The sequence below is a fragment of the Euleptes europaea genome, chromosome 1 (genome assembly GCF_029931775.1).
Source record: "Euleptes europaea isolate rEulEur1 chromosome 1, rEulEur1.hap1, whole genome shotgun sequence".
In the NCBI taxonomy this organism is placed as follows: Eukaryota; Metazoa; Chordata; class Lepidosauria; order Squamata; family Sphaerodactylidae; genus Euleptes; species Euleptes europaea.
Genome location: NC_079312.1, coordinates 77,786,813 through 77,806,708, shown reverse-complemented (window position 1 = coordinate 77,806,708; position 19,896 = coordinate 77,786,813). Strand labels below are relative to the sequence as shown.

General features: G+C 42.4%; 1 protein-coding gene across 1 annotated transcript in view; it reads left to right on the top strand.

Annotated features, from left to right (window-relative positions):
• The window catches only part of DAG1 (dystroglycan 1), a 71,916-nt gene extending 52,534 nt beyond the window's left edge, over nucleotides 1-19,382 (top strand). Inside the window, exons 2-3 of the mRNA XM_056867057.1 lie at nucleotides 1,141-1,548; nucleotides 16,370-19,382. Of these exons, the coding sequence (XP_056723035.1) occupies nucleotides 1,252-1,548; nucleotides 16,370-18,757 (2,685 nt within the window). The 5' untranslated portion in view covers nucleotides 1,141-1,251 and the 3' untranslated portion in view covers nucleotides 18,758-19,382. The remainder of the gene's footprint in view (nucleotides 1-1,140; nucleotides 1,549-16,369) is intronic.
• The last annotated feature ends 514 nt before the right edge of the window (nucleotides 19,383-19,896 follow it).

The window sequence follows — 19,896 nt, the reverse complement described above, 5'->3', positions numbered from 1 at the left end:
TGGCTTTCACTTAGAGGGCAGGGAGCTGTTCCTGTTGGCAGCAGAGGTTAGGACTTGCATAATGGGTATAAATTGCAAACAGAAAGGTACTTCAACCATTTACTTTGGCTGGCTAAGGAAGTGTGCTTCATTAGGAGTTCTTGTGAGAAGTATTGACTGCCACTGAACATGAGCTTTGGCGGGCAGCATTTAGGTATGCCTGAGTCTCAGGGTTAATCAGAGCGCATGTTAGGCTAGTTTATGACTTACCTGTGGTCTGAGCAGTTCTGTTGAGATTAATTCAGTTGGTGAAAGGCAAGCTTGCTTCACACACACACACACACACACACACACACACAAATGTGTGTGCGAAACTGTCTTAAAAACTAAGCAGGTTTAAATTTTTGAAAACAGCAGGAATTCTGAAAGTCTTGGTGAAATGCTTAATGGTTGGTGCTTTGCATCTGGGCATTAGAGTATGCCTTACTTTATTATGTTAACAAAGGCAGAGCTTGGAAAAGAGCTGTACTTACTATTTGTGGTTCTATACACATTTTCTTCCTCTGTGTCTGGAATTGTAAATCTGACTTGCTGCAACACTAAACTTCCCTCTCTTCTTCTTTTTTAACCGAAGAACATTGGCTTGGATCCACTGGAGCGTTTCTGCAGATGAAACAATTTCCACTTGTGGAACATGGCTGTCCCTTCTACCTGCTCTGGGTGCAACCCAAAATGCACCCTGAAATGCTGCTCCAGGGGACGGGCCCCTGCCTGGAACAGCATTTGGGGGAGCACGTTAAGATGCAGTGACAGAAGGAGGCAAGAAGGTTGCACATGTGGATAGCCCAGGGCAAGAGGCTAGGGGGTCCAAGCAATTATATTACTTGGAGGGAAAGGGAGGAGGATATAGGTGGGATGTTTTGCAAAAAGGGATTCCATTTTGATGGTAGAGATTTGCTCTTGAACATCTACAGGTGTCTGGGAGCTATATTGACTAAGGGAATGGCCTCTGGCCTTTTTGTGGCATTTATGAAGAGCCCCACAGTTTTAGGCAGGTAGGCTTCAGCAGCCAAACACTTTCATGTATTAGCCAAACCTGAGTACTATTTAAAGGAAAACAATGAAGTTTACCCTCATATCTCTTTCTTTTTTCCTTTGCAGATCTCAAGCCTGGCAGCAATGAATATGGTGTGAGGAACCTGTGAATGCCCTGCTCTGGCTCTTCATAGCTGGCTGACTTCTGGATCCTCTTTTCTGGCTAGAGCGTTGTATATGGTGCGTGCGGAGAGAATGACTCTTGGATTTGTACAGCTGCCCCCAGTGCTGGGGAGGACTTTACTGGTGCTGATGGTGACTACCTTTGTAAAGTGCCACTGGCCCAGTGAGGCCTCAGAAGTGGTGCGGGACTGGGAAAATCAGCTAGAGGCCTCCATGCATTCGGTGCTTTCGGACCTCAGAGAGAGCGTGCCAGCAGTGGTGGGGATTCCAGACAGCTCTGCCGTAGTTGGTCGCTCCTTCCGAGTCACCATCCCAACAGACCTAATAGCTGCCAATGGAGAAGTTATCCAGGTGAGAATATTAGGCCCTGTTGTCTCAAGCTGCTTTTTTGGCTTTTGCTGTGCCCATGTTTTCTTGCTGCCCATTCTCCGTGTCTTGCTGCCCATTCTAAGATAACGGTGGAAGAAACATACACCTTGTTTTTCAGTATGTCTTAAGGTAGTCCCTTTTGATACCTGCAATGTTTTAAGCGGAATCTGAAATTTGACATTGGGGTGTAGGGGGGAGTTGGTAGTAGACTAAGGAAGCTAGAAGAAAGGAGCCAACAAGGGCTTGCTCTGTCACAACTTTGTAGGTGTTTTTTTCTGGGCCATAACAATGTTGGTGTCTTTCTAGATGCCTTCAAACAGGAAAAGGGTGGCTGCAATAGCATACTTTGTATTACATGGAATAATCCCCGTGGTGCAGAGTGGTAAGATGCAGTACTTCAGTCCAAGCTCTGCTCACGACTTGAGTTCAATCCCAATGGAAGTTGGGTTCAGGTAGCTGGCTCAAGGTTGACTCAGCCTTAGATCCTTCCGAGGTTAGTAAAATGAGTACCCAGCTTAGCTTGCTGGGGGTAAGATGTAGACAACTGGGGAAGGCAATGGCAAACTACCCCGTAAACACAGTCTGCGTAGTTAAAGTCAAGATGCTACGTCATCCCATGGGTTAGTAATGACCTGGTGCTTGCACAGGGGACTACCTTTACCTTTAAGTTGATTCACTATGGCCAGTTATATGCATAAGCTACAAACAGTAAACCCACAAACATACTACAGACCAACAGTAAGAGAATCATAAAGCCATATTAAATATATATAGGAGACCCAATCATATATTCAAGTTGCAGGCCACGAATGGCTTTGAAGGTAAGAGTCAAGGATATACCAAGATGGTATTGGTGCTGACAACCCTGGCCTTAAATAGGCAAGCTCTCTAAAAGCAGCAGCAGCAGACCCGAACCTGAACCATTTCTGATCTGAGGGAAAGTGTTGCAGTATCCAGAAGATGTTCTGCCATTAACCAGCTCACTTGGGTGGATTTTTTAGTTGCCCTGGACAGTAAGACAAAGTATGCAATCACACCAGTTGTTGTAGTAAAGGTTGATGCAGCAGGAAACATGTAGAATGAGATACAGAATACTTTCCCAGAGAGATAAAAAATTTGGAAGCACTTGATGGGGCCAGCTCTACTCTTACCCCTCTTTTTAATGGAAGCACCATTTGTGTCAGCATTGAAGAGTGACTCTAGTATCTCACATCTGGTTCATTCCACTGGCATTGTGGAGATTATGAAACGTGCAATACACCAAGGGTTAGTAAAGACTACCGTTTTTGCCTAAAACAGATAAACCAAAGTAATTGAGAAGAGATGGCAGTCTTGTCCTATGATGGTGTGCCTGTTTAAAGGCACCTGGGTGTGCTAGAAGACGGCCTTGGTTTCCATGCCTCTAACATCGGCTGGCCACAAGGAAGACCTCGCTTGCACTTAATTCTTTTGTATTTTAAAATAGGACTCTTAACTTGATGAAGCTTCAATAAACCGTTTTAGTGCATAAGCTGCTTCTGTATTTAAACTATTGCTTTGCTGGCCACATTGTTTGCATACTACATTCGTAGAAAGCCCGATGGGTGTTGCCTTACAGCATGAAGGTCAAGAGAAAGTGATAGCTACTGATAGCTGCTAGTGGTGTGCAAGAATCTGTTTGTGAGCTGTTAAGTGGTTCCCAAGCTGTGTAAAAAAGAAAAGTCCGTCGGCAGATCCTTCAGGTTTTCTCACTGAGATTCTGCTCTTCAGATTGAACAACCTGCAGGTAAATGAGAGCTGTTTGTCTCAGGCAACCACAGAGTATTCAGAGGTTTCTGCAGAGCTAAATGTTGATATGGTAAAATCAAGAAAGCATCCCAAGTAGCTCTGGACACAAGCCTGGTCTTCTAGGCAGCCCCTTTTTCTCAAAGTAAACTGTTCTTTTAAATTGTTCCTGCTCTAAATTGTTCCTGCTCTAACTTTCTATCAGTACGTGGTTCGGATTGCTTTATGAAGAATTCATAGAACTCTTAAAATCCAGAGGATTGTTGTGAGCTGATTAGTTATGACTTTGTAATCTTAATAGTGTAAAGGTACAGGTCCCCTGTGCAAGCACCGGGTCATTCCTGACCCATGGGGTGGCGTTACATCCGACGTTTACTAGGCAGACTTTGTTTACGGGGTGGTTTGCCAGTGCCTTCCCCAGTGATCTTCCCTTTACCCCCAGCAAGCTGGGTACTCATTTCACTGACCTCGGAAGGATGGAAGGCTGAGTCAACCTTGAGCCGGCTACCTGAAACCGACTTCCATCGGGATTGAACTCAGGTCGTGAGCAGAGCTTGGACTGCAGTACTGCAGCTTACCACTCTGCACCATGGGGCTCTTTAGTACAGGCCACTTAATCTTATTATGTAACTGGGATAAATAGCTTCCATAATCAACAATATTTTTGCTTGACAAAAACATGTTTTTAAACCAGTCTTTCACTTTGAAGACTCCAGGGGCAACAATGTTGCCCTTTCTTTGGCTAATTAATTGATCATCCTCATCTTCTAATATATGTCCTAGTAGCTATTTTAAGAGCTGTGTAATTCTAGCAATCTTAGACCCTGCCAAGCAGCTTTCTGTTGAGTTTTTAGTCTTTATAGATCTTCACAGTCATAAACATGTTTCATCCATACACTCACAAGGTAATTTTTTTTTAAGTTCTGACATGCTAAGCTTTTCACATTACTTTTGATAGTCCATATTACTTGCAGATTTCTCTTGGCTTGTTTTTCAGATTGTATGTTAGAAATCTAATCATCAGAAATGGATTTGTTTCAGCTTTGTAAGCAAGTCTGTAGAAATTACAAGCTCATGACAATTTTCTTGTAGCCTGTCTCTTCAGATATAGCTAAGCAAAACAAATTAATTGGGACCTTTAAGACTAAGTTTATTTCAGCATAAGCTTTTATGAGTCAGACCTCACTACTTCAGATGCATAATATGAAATGAAAAAATCATACCCATCTTTATAACCAAATCTCAGCAGGGCAGAAGTGGGGGGGGGGGAGGAGTTAGCAGATAATTCCAAATGAGGCCATGTTCAAAGCACAGGAACAGACATGGTGGGTTACGCTTAATGACGAGAGGTTACAAGTTTCAGCCTCTTGTGGGGTTCAGTTGCTGAGAGGTAAAGTTGCAGAGAGATAAAGCAAAAGCCTGCAAAACAAGTCCCAGGAAAGTTTTAGTGTGAGTCATACAGTGTGATACAGCATGATAATATGATTTCAACAGACAGAAGAAGAACCCATTAACATCTCTGAAGAGTGGGTTGTGCTGAACTGTTAACAGCTATAGTGAGTTAGGAAACCCACATCTGTTTAGGGCCAGTTGTGATGTGGAATTTATCTTTTGATGAGTGCTAATTCAGCTGTTTCATGTTGAATTCTTCCTTTTTATTGAAGATGCTTGGAAATTTAAATTGCGGCTCAACATTCATGAACTGGTTACAGAGTATTTATACAAAACAGCATGCAAAGATTTTAATAGATGGACTGTAAACTGACAGATTTCAACTTGAAAATGGAACATGTCAACGATGTCCATTATCACCACTTCTATTTATTCTTGTGTTAGAAGTGCTGGCTACTAAGATCAATCCTAGAATTAAAGGATTGAAAGTGGATGGAGATGAGTTAAAAATGAACAGTTACGCTGATTATGTGGTACTGACAATCTCAAACCCCCACTTGTTGATGCAATATATAATAGAACAAATTGAAATTTTTTGATCTTTCTCAGGCTATAAAATCAGTAGAAAAAAGACAAAAATAATTTAGAAATCTTTAATGAAGCAGGAAGAGGAAGATATCAGAAAGACTACAAAATGTGCAGTAACATCAAATCCGGTTAAATATTTGGGAATAAACCTGACCAGACAAAACGACACACTATTCAAGGAAAATTACAAAATTATGTGGGTGAAGATTCAAGAGGACCTGCAGGGATTGTCTAAATTTAAAATCTCATGGCTAGGAAGAATTTCTACAATAAAAATGAATGTATTGCCAAAACTATTTTTTTTATTTCAGATGTTACCAATTTTCATACAAGAAAAAACCTTGAAGGAATGGCAGAAACAGACAAATAAGTTCATATGCAATGGTAAAAAGCCAAGAATCAGATTTAAGGTTTTAGAAGATGAGGAAAAGAGAGGAGGACTAGCAGTACCTAATATTGAATTATATTATCAAGAATAGTTCAGATATATGATAACAGTGGCCAAAGTTACATTTGCAGAAAAATGGAAAGCAGAAGACTGTCCATGGAGAGAGGACTGGGAAAGCAAACAAGCTGAATATAAAGTAATTGCAAAATTAACGGACTGTGTGAATCAAAGACCGATTAAAGAATTTCAAGATAAGTGGAAAGCATTGCTATTATTCTTTAAAAATGGGGAACATAGAAGGAGATTGTTGAAATGATACATATGAATTATTAAAAATCCTCTTGATATACTGTATTGAAAATATGTTAGGTTAGGAAGCTGTTTGTAACTGAGGAGAGCCCCCCGCCACCACCACCCAAATGGGGGGGAAAGACCTGTAAAAGTGAATTATCCTTATTCAGGAGAGGCTGCAGCTAGTTACTGAAGTGTTGAAATGGTTTGAGCTGTAGATGACAACTAGGGGATTGCTGTTGTCTGCTTTGGGTCTGTCATATAGTAGCCTGTCTCTGGGTACCAGTCTGGCTTTGTTGATCTGTTTCTTGACTTCATTTGGTGGCCAATGTAAATCTGAGGATGCTTGTAAATCCGCCAGGTGAGAGTCCCTGTCTGAGTGATCATAGCAAATGTGAAATGGATTGTTTTATATGTTTTGGGTAGTGGCTAGAAGCATGTAGCGGTCAGTGGGTTTTCTGTGTAAGGTGGTTCTTGTGCACCCTTTGCATAATTTTTCAGTGGTGTCCAGAAACTGTGCTTGTTATGTAGATTTGGCCATGTTCAGGTTGATGGAGGGTCCCTACATGGCAGAATAAATAGACACAAATCTAACATAAAAAATACAACATTCAGAAAACAGTGGGGGAACATCCTCCTGTACATACTGCTGCAGATCTGAGTATCGCTGTAATACAAAAAAAAGGAAGAATCCAATACAAAAATGCTGAATTGGAACTCATCAAAAGCTTAAAAACCACAACACATCCGAGCCTAATCTGACTTGGACTTCCTAACTCACTGTACTTGGTAACAATTCAGCCTAGCCCACCATTTAGAGATTACGTTACAAGCATACTATTATGCTATATAGTTATAGATTCCTTGTCTTAGGCTTCACACTGTGTGGTATAGTGTTGGTCTAGGCACAGGGCATGAAAGCTTGTTGGGTGACCTTGGGCCAGTCCCACACTCTTATTCTAGCCTACCTAGCAGTGTGGTCTTGAGGATAAAATGGGTGAAAGGAGAATGGCATAAGCTGCTTTGGGTCCCCATTGGGGAGAAAGCAAAGGTAGAAATGAACGAAATAAATTCATGGAAGGGACTAATTGGTAGACTTCTGCTTTATCTCTTGGCAACTGACCCCCATAAGAGGCTGGAACCCTTGACCTCTCTCATCATTAAGGGGGTTACCGCACTTGTATTCCCAGCGATGTATTAAGAGTTTGAAAACGTTATAAAAAATACTGTTCGCACTTTCTATGTATTCCCACCGATGTATTAAGAGTCTGAAAACATCATAAAAAATACTGTTCGCACTTTGTTTGGCCCCTTTAGCTGTGAAGACGTCTTCCAACCATTTATAAGCCGTGGTATCCAAAAACCCTTTTAAAGCGATGTTTTTTATAACATTTTCAAACTCTTAATACATCGCTGGGAATACAAAGTGCGGTAACCCCCTAAGTGTAACAACCACATCTGTTCGGCCATTTGAGTGTGGACTCATTCGGAACGATTTACTGAACGCCATTCTGTGCCACGGCCTCTCTTCTCCCCAGCCCCCACTTTCCCTCTGTAATTGTGGTTATAAAGGCTGGTGTGAATTTTTAATTTCATTATTATGCATCTGAAAAAGTGAGGTCTGACTCTCAGAAGTTGATTCTGTGAAATAAACTTGGCTAGTCTTAAAGGTGCACTTGATTTAGGTTTTATTTTGCTACAACCAGCTGACACACTCTTTTGCACACATAGCTCTGTTGGTTATTTTATAGTGGCCTAAAAAGAACAGAAAATAAGCCACTTTTTCCCGTTTACAGAAGACTTCATGCCTTGCAGGCAGCCAGGTGAGCGTCTGGAAGCCTGTATTATTCCAGTGCTGGGCTCACCGATGCCACTCCAAATTAAAAATGTCTTCCTCTCCCCGAATGCGCTTTTAAGGACAGCATTAGCCTTTCTGCCAGAACTGGTGCTGCGACACTTACAGGAGAAACAATAATCTAGCAAATAATTACTTTACCTTCCTCCCTTGTCATGCTGCTGATTAAAATCCCAAGGTGATTATTCAGCCTTACTGCCGAGCAAGCTATCCCTCTAATAAACTTCCAGCCCTTTCCCTACTTTGGCAAGGTAAGGAACTGATACCCAGTAAACAAAGGAAGCTATTAGTGGATAAGTTGGTGGCGATAATGTCTGTTGAACATTATCAGACAGACCCTGTTCTTCTGACTTCTCCATTGAGAAACAGACCAGCCTTTGACAGCGGGTATTTCTTTGAGAATGGAGTGATGGACCAGTTGGGACCTACCTCAAAAGCTACAGGTGAGCCTTAAAGGTTCATTAGGAGGCTCTGTGGCCTGTAGTAAAATGGAAGTGTGAAGTTTTTCTATTGGGAGTTAGATTCCTAAGCCATTAATATTTTTCAACATGTGTTCAGTATACAGGTTGAAGACCATGAACATAACTGATACAGAGATGGCATTAAACTGCCCAGAGCAAAACCAAATCCCATTCATTTAATAGGTTCCACTTAGCTGATGACTCCATTTAAATGGTATTTCTGTGGCTGATAAACCAGTTGGCAATAAATCTGAGCAAAGCTGCTTTGCGGGCTCAAACAGGAGACTTCTTTTCATGAGGCCAATAACTGTCACCATCTGCTGGCGAGGCTTTTATTTAACAGGTTTATTCTTATTGGATATTAAGGAGATTTCATCCACAAACAGGATCTGAAGAGTTTCATTTTCAGAGACCAAACAGGCTCATTATCTGCTGTTAGGGCAGTCACGTGTGCAGGACTCCAGTCTGTCCCTATTAATGCCAGTAGTTCTGCTGTGAGAGACGTTCTTCTCGAGCATTCAGATGTGGAGAGGAGTTGTCATTTACGCTGAATTTTTCTTCTGGGCTTCTATTAAGGAGATTAACCCATGGATTTCTAACTGAACGTGAACTCAAGATTAGGGTCAACTTGGTGCAAAGAGCACTTTTCTGTGAAAGCTTCAGGCTAATGCAATGGGAGCAATTGGCAGGCTGCCTGTTAACTAATGGATTTAGCGTTTTGCGTGCCTGGGTCTGTGGGAACCTGATGCTGCCTGTCACATGCCGCAGTGCTTCAGTAGCACCTGTGGGCTCTTGGGGATCTGATCACAGAGGCCTCTGGAAAGGAAAGCTTGGAAGATTTGCCCAAAGCCTCGCATGCCTTCCGTAGCGAAGACGTTTGGCCTTTTAACTTTCAGCAACAGGCTCCAAACATGGAAAATATGGCTCAGGCTACAGATCAATTTTTGGGCTGAATATTCTTTGTCTCGACAGTTCTGTTTTTGAATGGCTTACTTCAGCGTTTGGAGTTTTAAGGATGAGAGAGGTAACCAGTGAGTAACAGCATGTGCTCGTTCATGGCCTGGATGAAGGTCACTGCCTGATCCCTGGTGCCAACTCAAGCATAAGGGTATCTGCTGACTATAAGAAATAGCAGCAAGTGATGATTTGTAGGGAGCCCCGATCATCATCAATGAGTACCTAGTATCTGGTACAAATGTTGTCTGATAGATTTTTATCCTTCTGGCCTTTTGTGGATGAAAAGGTCATATATAAGCGAATGTCACCGTTCAAAGTTTGATGTCCGGTTCAGGGCTTCTAACAAAATGGAAAGCAGGGTACAGGGAACTGGCTCATTTCAATAACACATCATCCAGCTAGAATAGACTAAATGAATTGTTTTTTCCAGACTGGCAGCTTTTGCTGATGAAAGGAGCATTTCATTGGACATTCAGTGTTTCCCAGTAACCACCCAGTGAAATTAATGGCATGCCCTCTTGTTGTGCAAGAGAGGAAATCTTTGTCCTCTGAATAGCTTCTTTATAATAAGTATGGGTACATCTGGAAATGAAGGCGTTACAGTGGTAGTGACAGAATGGTATTAGCTAGAACATCTGTTCAGACCTTTACTGATCTATGAACAATACTGTCTATCACAGAGTGTATCTAATAGACTCAAAGGCAAGTATGTTAGCAAATATGGGTCAGTTCCGCATCTGTAAAATGGGTCTGGCTAAGAATCTAATACGTACAGCAGAGTTCCTGAGGGTGCTGCTTGTTCTGGCTTCCGTTCTCTTAGAGGGCGAGATGAAGTTGAGTGTGTTGATTTAAAAAAATGAAACCTGCCCCTTATATTTTTGAACACCTGAGACTTGGTACACTAGCCTTTTAAAGATTGTAAGACTTTAGGCAGCCCCTTATATCTCTTTCCTTCAATTGTAAAGTACTTAGTTGTAGGTGTTACATAAATGAATAATTAGTATTCCAGTGTGAGCATCATTGCTCCCTCTAGTGGATACAATGGATAACTAGAGGTTAGACTATGTATTCAGTTCTTGGGTGGTCCCAGAATAAAGATTTATTAGAGTACACAGGATCATGGATTTTGGCATCTTCAAAGAATATAGAAAACGATTTACTTCAGTATTTTGGTTTTTGCCTTTATTTTGCAGGATGAAATCCATAGAACATCTTTTCCTTTTACATTTCTGATCTTTGGGTTTGGCTCATGCTTAAAACCGATGATATGTAAAGGCCAACAGTGACCAATGGTTCCCAGATGGCACTGAAATGTAAGGGAATTGGTTTTGGGAAAAATTCAGGGAAATTCTAATTCTCTACATAAGGAACTTATGGAATTCACTGCTACAAAAAGTGATGATGGTTACTAGCCTAGATTGCTTTTTGAAAAGAGTTAGATTTTTCTGTCTGCCTTGGTAGCAAAAATCTCTTCTAAAGAAATAATCTGTATCGGGGACAAACCAAATAACTCACTGCGTTCCACCCTGCTTTCCAGGGTTAGGTTAGCCACTTTGGGAGACAGTGCTAGACTACATGAGTCTTTGGTCTTAGCATAAGAGCTGACTTGCTTGACAATAAATAGTTTATTCAGCATTATTGGAGATTCTGCCAAAATGTGTATTGGGGCAAAAAATCCCAACTTCACATATACACTGATAGGATCTGTGCTGGCAGCAACTGACGAAGAAAGGGATCTTGGGGTGATAGTGGATAACTCGATGAAGATGTCAACCCAGTGTGCAGCTGCTGTGAAAAAGGCAAATTCCATGCTGGCCATAATTAGACAAGGTATAGAGAATAAAACTACTGCTATCATACTGCCGTTATACAAATTTGTGGTGAGACCACACTTCGAATACTGTGTTCAGTTCTGGTCACCACACCTAAAAAAGGATATTGCAGAGTTTGAGAAGGTGCAGAAATGAGCAACCAAAATGATCAGGGGGCTAGAGCAACTGCCCTGGTTAAACTGCTTAGGGCTGTTTATCTTAGAAAGAAGGTGGTTAGGTGATAGAAGTCCATAAAATTATGCATGTTATGGAGAGAGTGGACAGGGAGAAGCTTTTCTCCCTCATAATACCAGAACATGAGGTCATCTGCTGAAGCTGGAGAGGGAAAGATTCAAAACAGATAAAAGGAAATATTTCTTCACACAACACATACCGTATATACTCGCGTATAGGCCGAGTTTTTCAGCCCAAAAAAAGGGCTGAAAAATCCCAACTCGGCCTATACGCGGGTCAATACGGTAGGTGGAGGGAGGGGGGGGACTTGCTGCCGCCTCCAGCGCGCCTTCCCCTGGGCCAGGAACGGCCTGCTGGGCCTCCTGCGCACCGGGGGGGGGGGCGCCTTAAGTGATTCCTCCTTAAGTGCTAGAGAAAGTCGGCATATAAAAAAACAACTTCTCTTATTGGTGTACAATGGCGTGCATAAATCACAATGGTTTCAGAATTCAGAGTCTCAATACTGTCTAGATTTCAGCTGAGCATTGTCAGCTGAAGTTCCCAGTGCTGTTTAGTGTTAGCGTGAAGCTACTACAGTTTTTTCTTCTAACACAGCACTGTCAAGAAATTGTTCTGCCTATAGAAAATTACAGGTGCAAAGATCTCTCTCCTACCCCAGCACTCTCCAATATTTTAGTTATCATATTCTGAGGGCAGTGTGGATGTAAAAAAGCCCTGCAAAACTAGCAGACGTAAGCTTGTAAAATATGTTTGTGGCTCAGTGGCCTTTGGTTTGCATGCAGTGGATACCAGGTTTAATCTTTAGCATATCCAGTTAAATAGAAACTCAGGTGGCAGCTTTCTTTGCTTGAGCCTCTGTGGGTCAGAATGCACTACTGAGCTAGATAGACAAATGACTTTGTATAAAACACTTCACATATTCTTATAAGAGTGAGTTCAGTGCCTGACAATAAACAGGGTCACTTTAGAATGTGTATGCACATAATATTACATTTCTGACAAGGTTTTAGATGCCTCATTGAGAAGATGTAAATCATCATGGGATTCCTTTTTCAAGGTGGTCCGGTGAGGGGGGGAGGCTAGGATAAAAAATACTGTAAATGATAGTGTAATATAGCTATTTTACTTGTTCGTTCCAAATTGCACTAGGTGTTATGAAATACAACTTTACTGTAAATGTAGTAAATGGGGCAGGATCACCCAATTAGATTGGCTGGCCTACTGCTGCCTTTTTTCCCCCATTCCTGCTTTGTTCCAAGAAAAATGCTTCAAAGCCATGTATGTGCCCAACAGCCTGGCTATAGACCCAAGCTAGACCCTGAAAAGACTGATGTGTTCTCCAGTTTAATTATGCTGTAGAGCCCATAGTTTTTCTTGCCAGACTCCAGCAAGCATCACAGCAGGTTGCCGTACTTGTCAGGACTGTCTTCATGTTATGAGTTGGACAGAAGACATGATATGTCACATCCATTGCGTTTTGGTCCTAACTCATGCCATAACTGGTTTGAATCTTAAATGCAAGAAGACAATCTGTTCTGGTGTAGTTCTTCATGCTAAAGTTTGATATATTTGTGTGTGTGTTTTTTTAAATCTTTACTTGCTTTAGGGAGTTTAAGGGTCAGTGTAGAACAAGTAACCAAAGGAGAGCCCATTGTTAGCGGAGGAGAGGCTGAACACCACTGTCCTCTGTGGAAGCTTCTTGCTGCGTGATTTGTAATTGAATCAAAATGATTTTGGAACAAAAGCGGGCTTTCTTCTTTAACAGTCTGAGGAGATATTTCTGTCTTGCATGAAATGGCAGAGTTCAGAGATGGTGCTGATATTTTGCAGGCAGACATGGAAACCTTTCTCAAATTGAATTGCTTTGGGGCTTCAAATTTGATGTAGCCTTAATAGGAGGTACCTGAATGATACAGCCTTTGCTGTGGCTGCTGTTGTAAGTGGTGATGCAACTCCCTTATTCTGCCCCACAGCCTTATGTGAACTGTACCGTTGTATTCCTGATGCTGTCCCCTCCCCAGCTACTTTGCTGTTCTGCTTTTTGTTGACTTCAGTTGATGGAGTCTCAGAACAGGCCCCTCTCCCTGAATTTCCCTTGCACTTATTGAAAGCACTTGCAGAGAAGTTACAGCATGGCCAATATACCTGATGAGGTGATTCCATTTTTTCCAGTCTGTTTCACAAACTAGTAGCAGCAAAGCTAATTTGGGTACTGCATGATTTAAATCAGACAACTCTAAAGAACCTGCAGTAACACGTGTAGTACTATTTTCTAGTAGAAATCAAGCTCTGTTTTCAGAGGCATTAATTTTAAATCAGACAATTCAACATTAATGCATGTATTTTGCACATACCAGAAGTTTCACTGTACTGTGCAAGAGGCTTATCTTTTTAGTAATAAAGTTGGGCCTCTTAAATAAAGATTTACTATTTTATTTGGAGCAGTGGAGGCTTTTTTTGTAATTAGGAGGAGGGATTGAGTGAGAGGTAAACAATTCAGCTACATAATAGCCGTTACATTTAATAGCCCCAGGATGTGGTGATGGCTGCCAGCTTTGAAGGCTTTTAAAGAGAGGAGTGGACATGTTCATGGAAGAGAGGGCTATCCATGGCTACTAGTCAAAATGCATACTAGTCATGATGCATACCTATTCTCTTCAGTGTTAGCATGTCTATTATATTAGGTGCTGTGGAATACAGGCAGGATGCTGCTGCAGTCGTCTTGTTTGTGGGCTTCTTAGACACCTGGTTGGCTACTACGGTATGTGAACAGACTACTGGACTTGATGGGCCTTGGTTTGATCCAGAAAGGTTTTGATTATGTTCTTAATCCTGATTGTATCATGAGAGAAGACCTGAGTTACTCAGATGTCAGCCAGAAGAGTATATATATCGGCACGTTTGCCAATTATTCCATTTAATGGGGACTATTTCTCTGCAGACAGTTGTGAACAGGAAAAACTGACAGTCTGAAAGCCTGCCAAAGTGTGTTCCGGTCTTCAACATACATAGAAAAACCACATGGGCAAAGCCCTGGGATCTGTGCCTGTGCCAATTCCTGTTTGCTCTGAAACCCAAGGGAGTACCAGCAATCCGTCTCATGAATTTTGAGAGGGGAGGGAGCATCCTCTCAGGATCTATTCAAGCAAATTTTACATATTAAACAACTGCAAGTATCTTACTGTTAGAACATTCTGGTGATATTAACTACCCATTGAAAGGGGGCAACCTGGGGTGTGATAAGGTTATCAACTGGTAATCTCCACTTAACAGTATGAATCGAAATATACTTGGAAGAGAATTCCTCTTAGGTCCACTTAACATTCCAGAGGTCCTTCTGGCCTTTTGATGGGTGTGCTTGTTCCACAGACTTGTAGTGGAATGTGATGGAGGTATTTTACCAAGCCTTTTGCCCACTGCTATGGAATACATAATCATCAGACTTCATGCACTTCTCCCAATAAAATGAGAGCTGTGTTATTGTGGATACTGTTTTGGAAGTGAGGAAAGAAAAAGAAAAAAAAACTGGTTGGGGGAGGAGGACCAAGTGCAGTTACCTCTAATCTGGTCTTCCTCAGTGTATAGATGTGTGATCTTTGCTTATTTTAAGTTTCCACTCCCTAAATTAGGCCACAGCCTATTGAGTACACATTCATATTAGTCACTGGACTCTAACCATTGCCATCTGTCCTGAAGCAGAGTTAACTTGTGGGAAAGCATCTAATCAGATGTTCTTGTCCTTGGCCACAAATGGAGCAAACTATAACATGCTTGGATGTTTAGCTGGTAAGGATAAGCCTGACAAAGAAACATAATCCCTAAGTTTATTTTTAAAAATTTTTGGGATGTTTGAGTACTTTGGACCTTGGTGCAATAAAGTTGGGTCAGCCGGCACTTTTACTGGCTATGTTAAATAGTGCCCACACTCCTAAATGTCTCCCTACACCTTTGAATCCTTGGTGCTCAGGCAGATAGTGCACAACAGAACTTGGTGTTCTCCGCTCATCTTGTCTTGAGGAAAACAGCCAGGCATGCTGCAAACAAGACCATTCACATTCTGATAGTTATGGCTACCTTGGAACATACAGGAAAAGCAGAGCACGTGCTTTGAAAACCAGCTTCATAATTAGGAATAGTTGGACATGAACAGTGCCACTAATTCCTTCTACTGTTTTATTAGCCACAGAGGCAAGCACTGAACATGCTAGCCCTTGCTTGATAAAGAGGTCAGTTAGGCGGTTACGTGTCCTTTTGTGACTGACATTTAAAGTATGCAGAGAATCTCCAAACGATTAATAGTCTACAGATGTGACAAAACAGGGAAATTCTCACTGAAATTTGTGGTATTTATGGTGTTGGTATTCATTAAGCACCTAATGTATTTGAAATAGTGTAAGGATTTTTTTTTAAAGTCCTTCATAACTGGCCAATATACTTTATCAAACCACCCTTTTATTTTGGCGTAAAGTTCCCAACTTTGCTACCTTCTGCCCTACAATAGGTGAGGATCTGGTCAGCATGTTTACCATCCCTTTCATGTTGCTGCTGTGTGTCCTGTCCACAAGTTTTCATTCATGCAACAGAAGATCAAGTACTTCCCATATTTTTCTAACTTGGTATAACTCCTGCATCAGGCTTTCTGCTTCCATTGAAGATCATGGAAAACTATCCCTTAATAAAGAGTAACAGGTCCTCCAGGAGCATATCATATTGACTAATGTAGCTTAGCCATGCAAATAAGTCAGTGAAAATTACTGTCCCACACGAAGGGCATTCACCTGCCTGCACACACACATGCCTATATGTATATCATTTGTAGTACATCAGTGACCTAAAACATCACATTCTGTTTACTAAATATCACCTGGAGATTATTTTTACTTGCCACAGTAACCATTGTATTTACAAGCCTGTTTTAACCAATGAACTTAGTCATCTTCATTCTTTTTGTCCTTGCAAAATGATCTCTTGATTTGCATTCCACATCTGCACACTGGAGGAGTTTTAAATGGCTGCTGCATAAACTTTAAAAGTATCTTATCTTGCTGATTTCTTAAAGATGCCATGATTTATTATGTCTGTTTTTTTTCCTCTTTAATAGATCACTGAAGCTGGAAAAGAATCTTTGCCTTCGTGGCTGCATTGGGAACCAGACAGTAGCACCCTGGAAGGTCTCCCACTTGATACAGATAAGGGCATTCATTATATTTCAGTGAATGCAATGCAGCTAGTATCTAATGGAAGCTACATACCCCAAACCACCAATGTCTTTTCAATTGAGGTCCATCCTGAAGATCACAATGAACCTCAGTCGGTGCGGGTGACCTCACAAGACGTGAATGAAGCAGCACCGTTTGTGTGTAGTGCAGAGGAACCAGTCACTATTTTGACTGTAATTTTGGATGCTGACTTAACAAAAATGACACCAAAGCAAAGGATCGAACTTTTAAACCGCATGAAAAGCTTCTCAGAAGTGGAACTTTATAACATGAGATTGGTTCCTGTTGTAAATAATAGACTTTTTGACATGTCAGCATTTATGGCTGGACCAGGGAATGCGAAGAAAGTGGTGGAAAATGGAGCTTTACTGTCCTGGAAATTGGGATGTTCCTTGAGCCAAAATAGCGTCCCCAACATAAGTAATGTTGAAACTCCAGCTAAAGAAGGTACAATGTCTGCTCATCTTGGCTACCCTGTAGTTGGCTGGCATATCGCTAACAAGAAACCTAATCTTCCAAAGAGAATTCGGCGGCAAATTAATGCTACACCTACACCTGTGACTGCTGTTGGACCACCAACAACTGGCCTCCAAGAGCCCCCAACTAGAATTGTCCCAACACCCACTTCTCCAGCCATTGCACCTCCTACTGAAACGACGGCTCCTCCAGTGAGAGAACCTGTACCATTGCCTAAAAAACCCACAGTTACTATTAGAACAAGAGGTGCTATTGTTCAGACACCAACTCTCGGACCAATTCAGCCGACCAGAGTGGGAGAAACAACTACTACTCCCCCTGGCCCAATTCAGCCGACAATGACAGGGTATGTGGAACCTACTGCTATAGTTACCCCACCCACAACAAAGAAGCCAAGAACCACTCCAAAACCAGCCACGCCATCAACCACTGATACCACAACACGAAAACCCCCTAAAAAAGGTCCCAAAACTCCTCGACCTTCAAAGACACCTGGGACTACTCGGTCACCCATCATTAAACAGGAAACAGCTTCACCACCATCTCGCGTGCGCACCACTACCATTGGAACTCCCCGTGTGCCCAATGATCCACCTGAGCTGAAAAACCACATTGACAGAGTAGATGCATGGGTGGGCACTTACTTTGAGCTTAAAATACCTTCAGATACTTTCTATGACAAGGAAGATACCACCACTGATAAACTGCAGCTGACCATGAAACTACTGGGTGAGCAGCCACTGGAAGAAAATTCTTGGGTGCAGTTCAATAGCACTAGTCAGCTAATGTATGGGCTGCCTAATCTCACCCATGCAGGCATTCATGAATATTTCATGCATGCCACTGACAAAGGTGGCCTTACAGCTGTGGATGCATTTGAAATATTTGTCCATGCTCTTGAACGAGACGAGGTGCCTCCAGTTAAATTTAAGGCCAAATTCCATGGAGACCATAATACAGTTACCAACGACATTCATAAGAAAATTATGTTGGTAAAGAAGCTGGCATTTGCACTTGGAGACAGAAACAGTAGCACTATTACCATAGCCAACATCAGCAGAGGTTCTATTGTAGTTGAGTGGACGAACAACACTCTGCCTTTTGAACCGTGCCCAAAAGAGAAAATTCGAGCCATGAGCAAAAAAATTTCTGATGATTCTGGTACTCCAAGCCAAGCTTTCTCTAATGCCTTAGAACCAGAGTTCAGGCCTATCAACATTTCTGTAGTTGGTGCTGGCAGCTGCAGACACATCCAATTTATTCCAGTAACTAAAGATGGACCACCTACAACTGCACCGCCTACAGATGTGCTTCCAGGGCGAGATCCAGAAAAGACAAGTGAGGACGATGTGTACCTGCACACAGTAATCCCTGCAGTCGTGGTGGCAGCCATTCTGCTGATTGCTGGAATTATCGCCATGATTTGCTATCGCAAGAAGAGAAAAGGCAAACTTACCATAGAAGACCAGGCTACCTTTATCAAGAAGGGAGTACCCATAATCTTTGCAGACGAACTAGATGACTCTAAGCCGCCTCCTTCGTCCAGCATGCCATTGATTCTACAGGAAGAGAAAGCCCCTCTCCCACCCCCGGAGTACCCAAATCAGAACATGCCAGAGACCACACCGCTCAACCAAGACACCATAGGGGAGTACACACCACTGCGGGATGAAGACCCCAATGCACCTCCCTATCAGCCTCCCCCACCCTTCACAGCACCCATGGAGGGCAAAGGTTCCCGCCCGAAGAACATGACCCCGTACAGGTCTCCACCCCCTTATGTCCCTCCTTAATGAACAATAGATGCGTGCGGAGATGGGACCTATAGTTCCACACCAGTGTTTGTCTGTCAGGATCGTTGGCCTGCCAATCCGTTACCAACCAGAAAACCAACATCCAGAATCTCAAACGTTGCCCGGTCCCAGCAGGCCCTCTCCAAATGCATTTGCTACACCAGAGTGCTTGTGGAACTTTCGGGAGACTGTTTATTTTTTGCCTAACAGCTTTTGTTTTGTTTATTCATAGAAAAAAAATCTTCTTGGCTCAAAAAGTATTTCTGACAGCAGGCGTCTCAAAGCATCAGTGAACTTGTGCAAAGGGAGACTGGCTGGACATGCAGGCAGCACTAGGGGTGTGGCACGCTGGGTCTCTGCTGTTTGCCTTTAAAACTAACTGTACTGTTTTTTCTATTCACATGTGTCTAGCTACAGGGCATAACATGAAACATAGCCTAAGAATTAAATTCAGAGGACTTTCTGAGGTCAACATTAAGTTTTTACATTTAATCGCTGTTACCTAAACTTGTATGTATAGATTTGGGGAAGGGGGGGGGGAAGTGCTTTGCTACAAATAAGCTCCTGGGGTGTTTCCAATGCCAGTCAGGCAGAGGGACTGTTTTTTAAATCAAAGGAATCCTATTTTTTCACACATGGATAGAAATCAGTCACCAGGTGGGGTCCTTTTGTGAACTGTAGAGAGAGGTTTTGTTGCTCTACCCTGCCGTTGCTGGACAGATGCCACGTTGACGGCCACAGGTTTCTTAAAAGAGAAGTTTAGAGAGCTCTTTGCAGTTACCAGAAAGCTCGGTCAGATCTCACTACGTAGTGATATTGCTGCCTTTGGGAAACTGGAGGCCCAGCAGCGGTATCCTCAAGCTGCAAGGTTCACGGTGCCGCTCTGAGATTTTTTCATCTGGAAGGCAAACTCTGGCTTTTGAAACACTCTTGAGGTATTTTGGTGAAGATGCAATATTTTTATGTAGTGTAATGCAGTTTCCTCACGTCAAGACTCCTCCTAGACCACAGTATTGGAACAGTTCCTCCTCCTCCCCCCCTCCCCGGTCCCCTCTGGCTGTCCCTGCCCGATCCCTCCCCCTTGTCCTCTGCGCATACACAGACGCAATAGTAGCTGTCTGGCGGTTGGGAAAATAAAA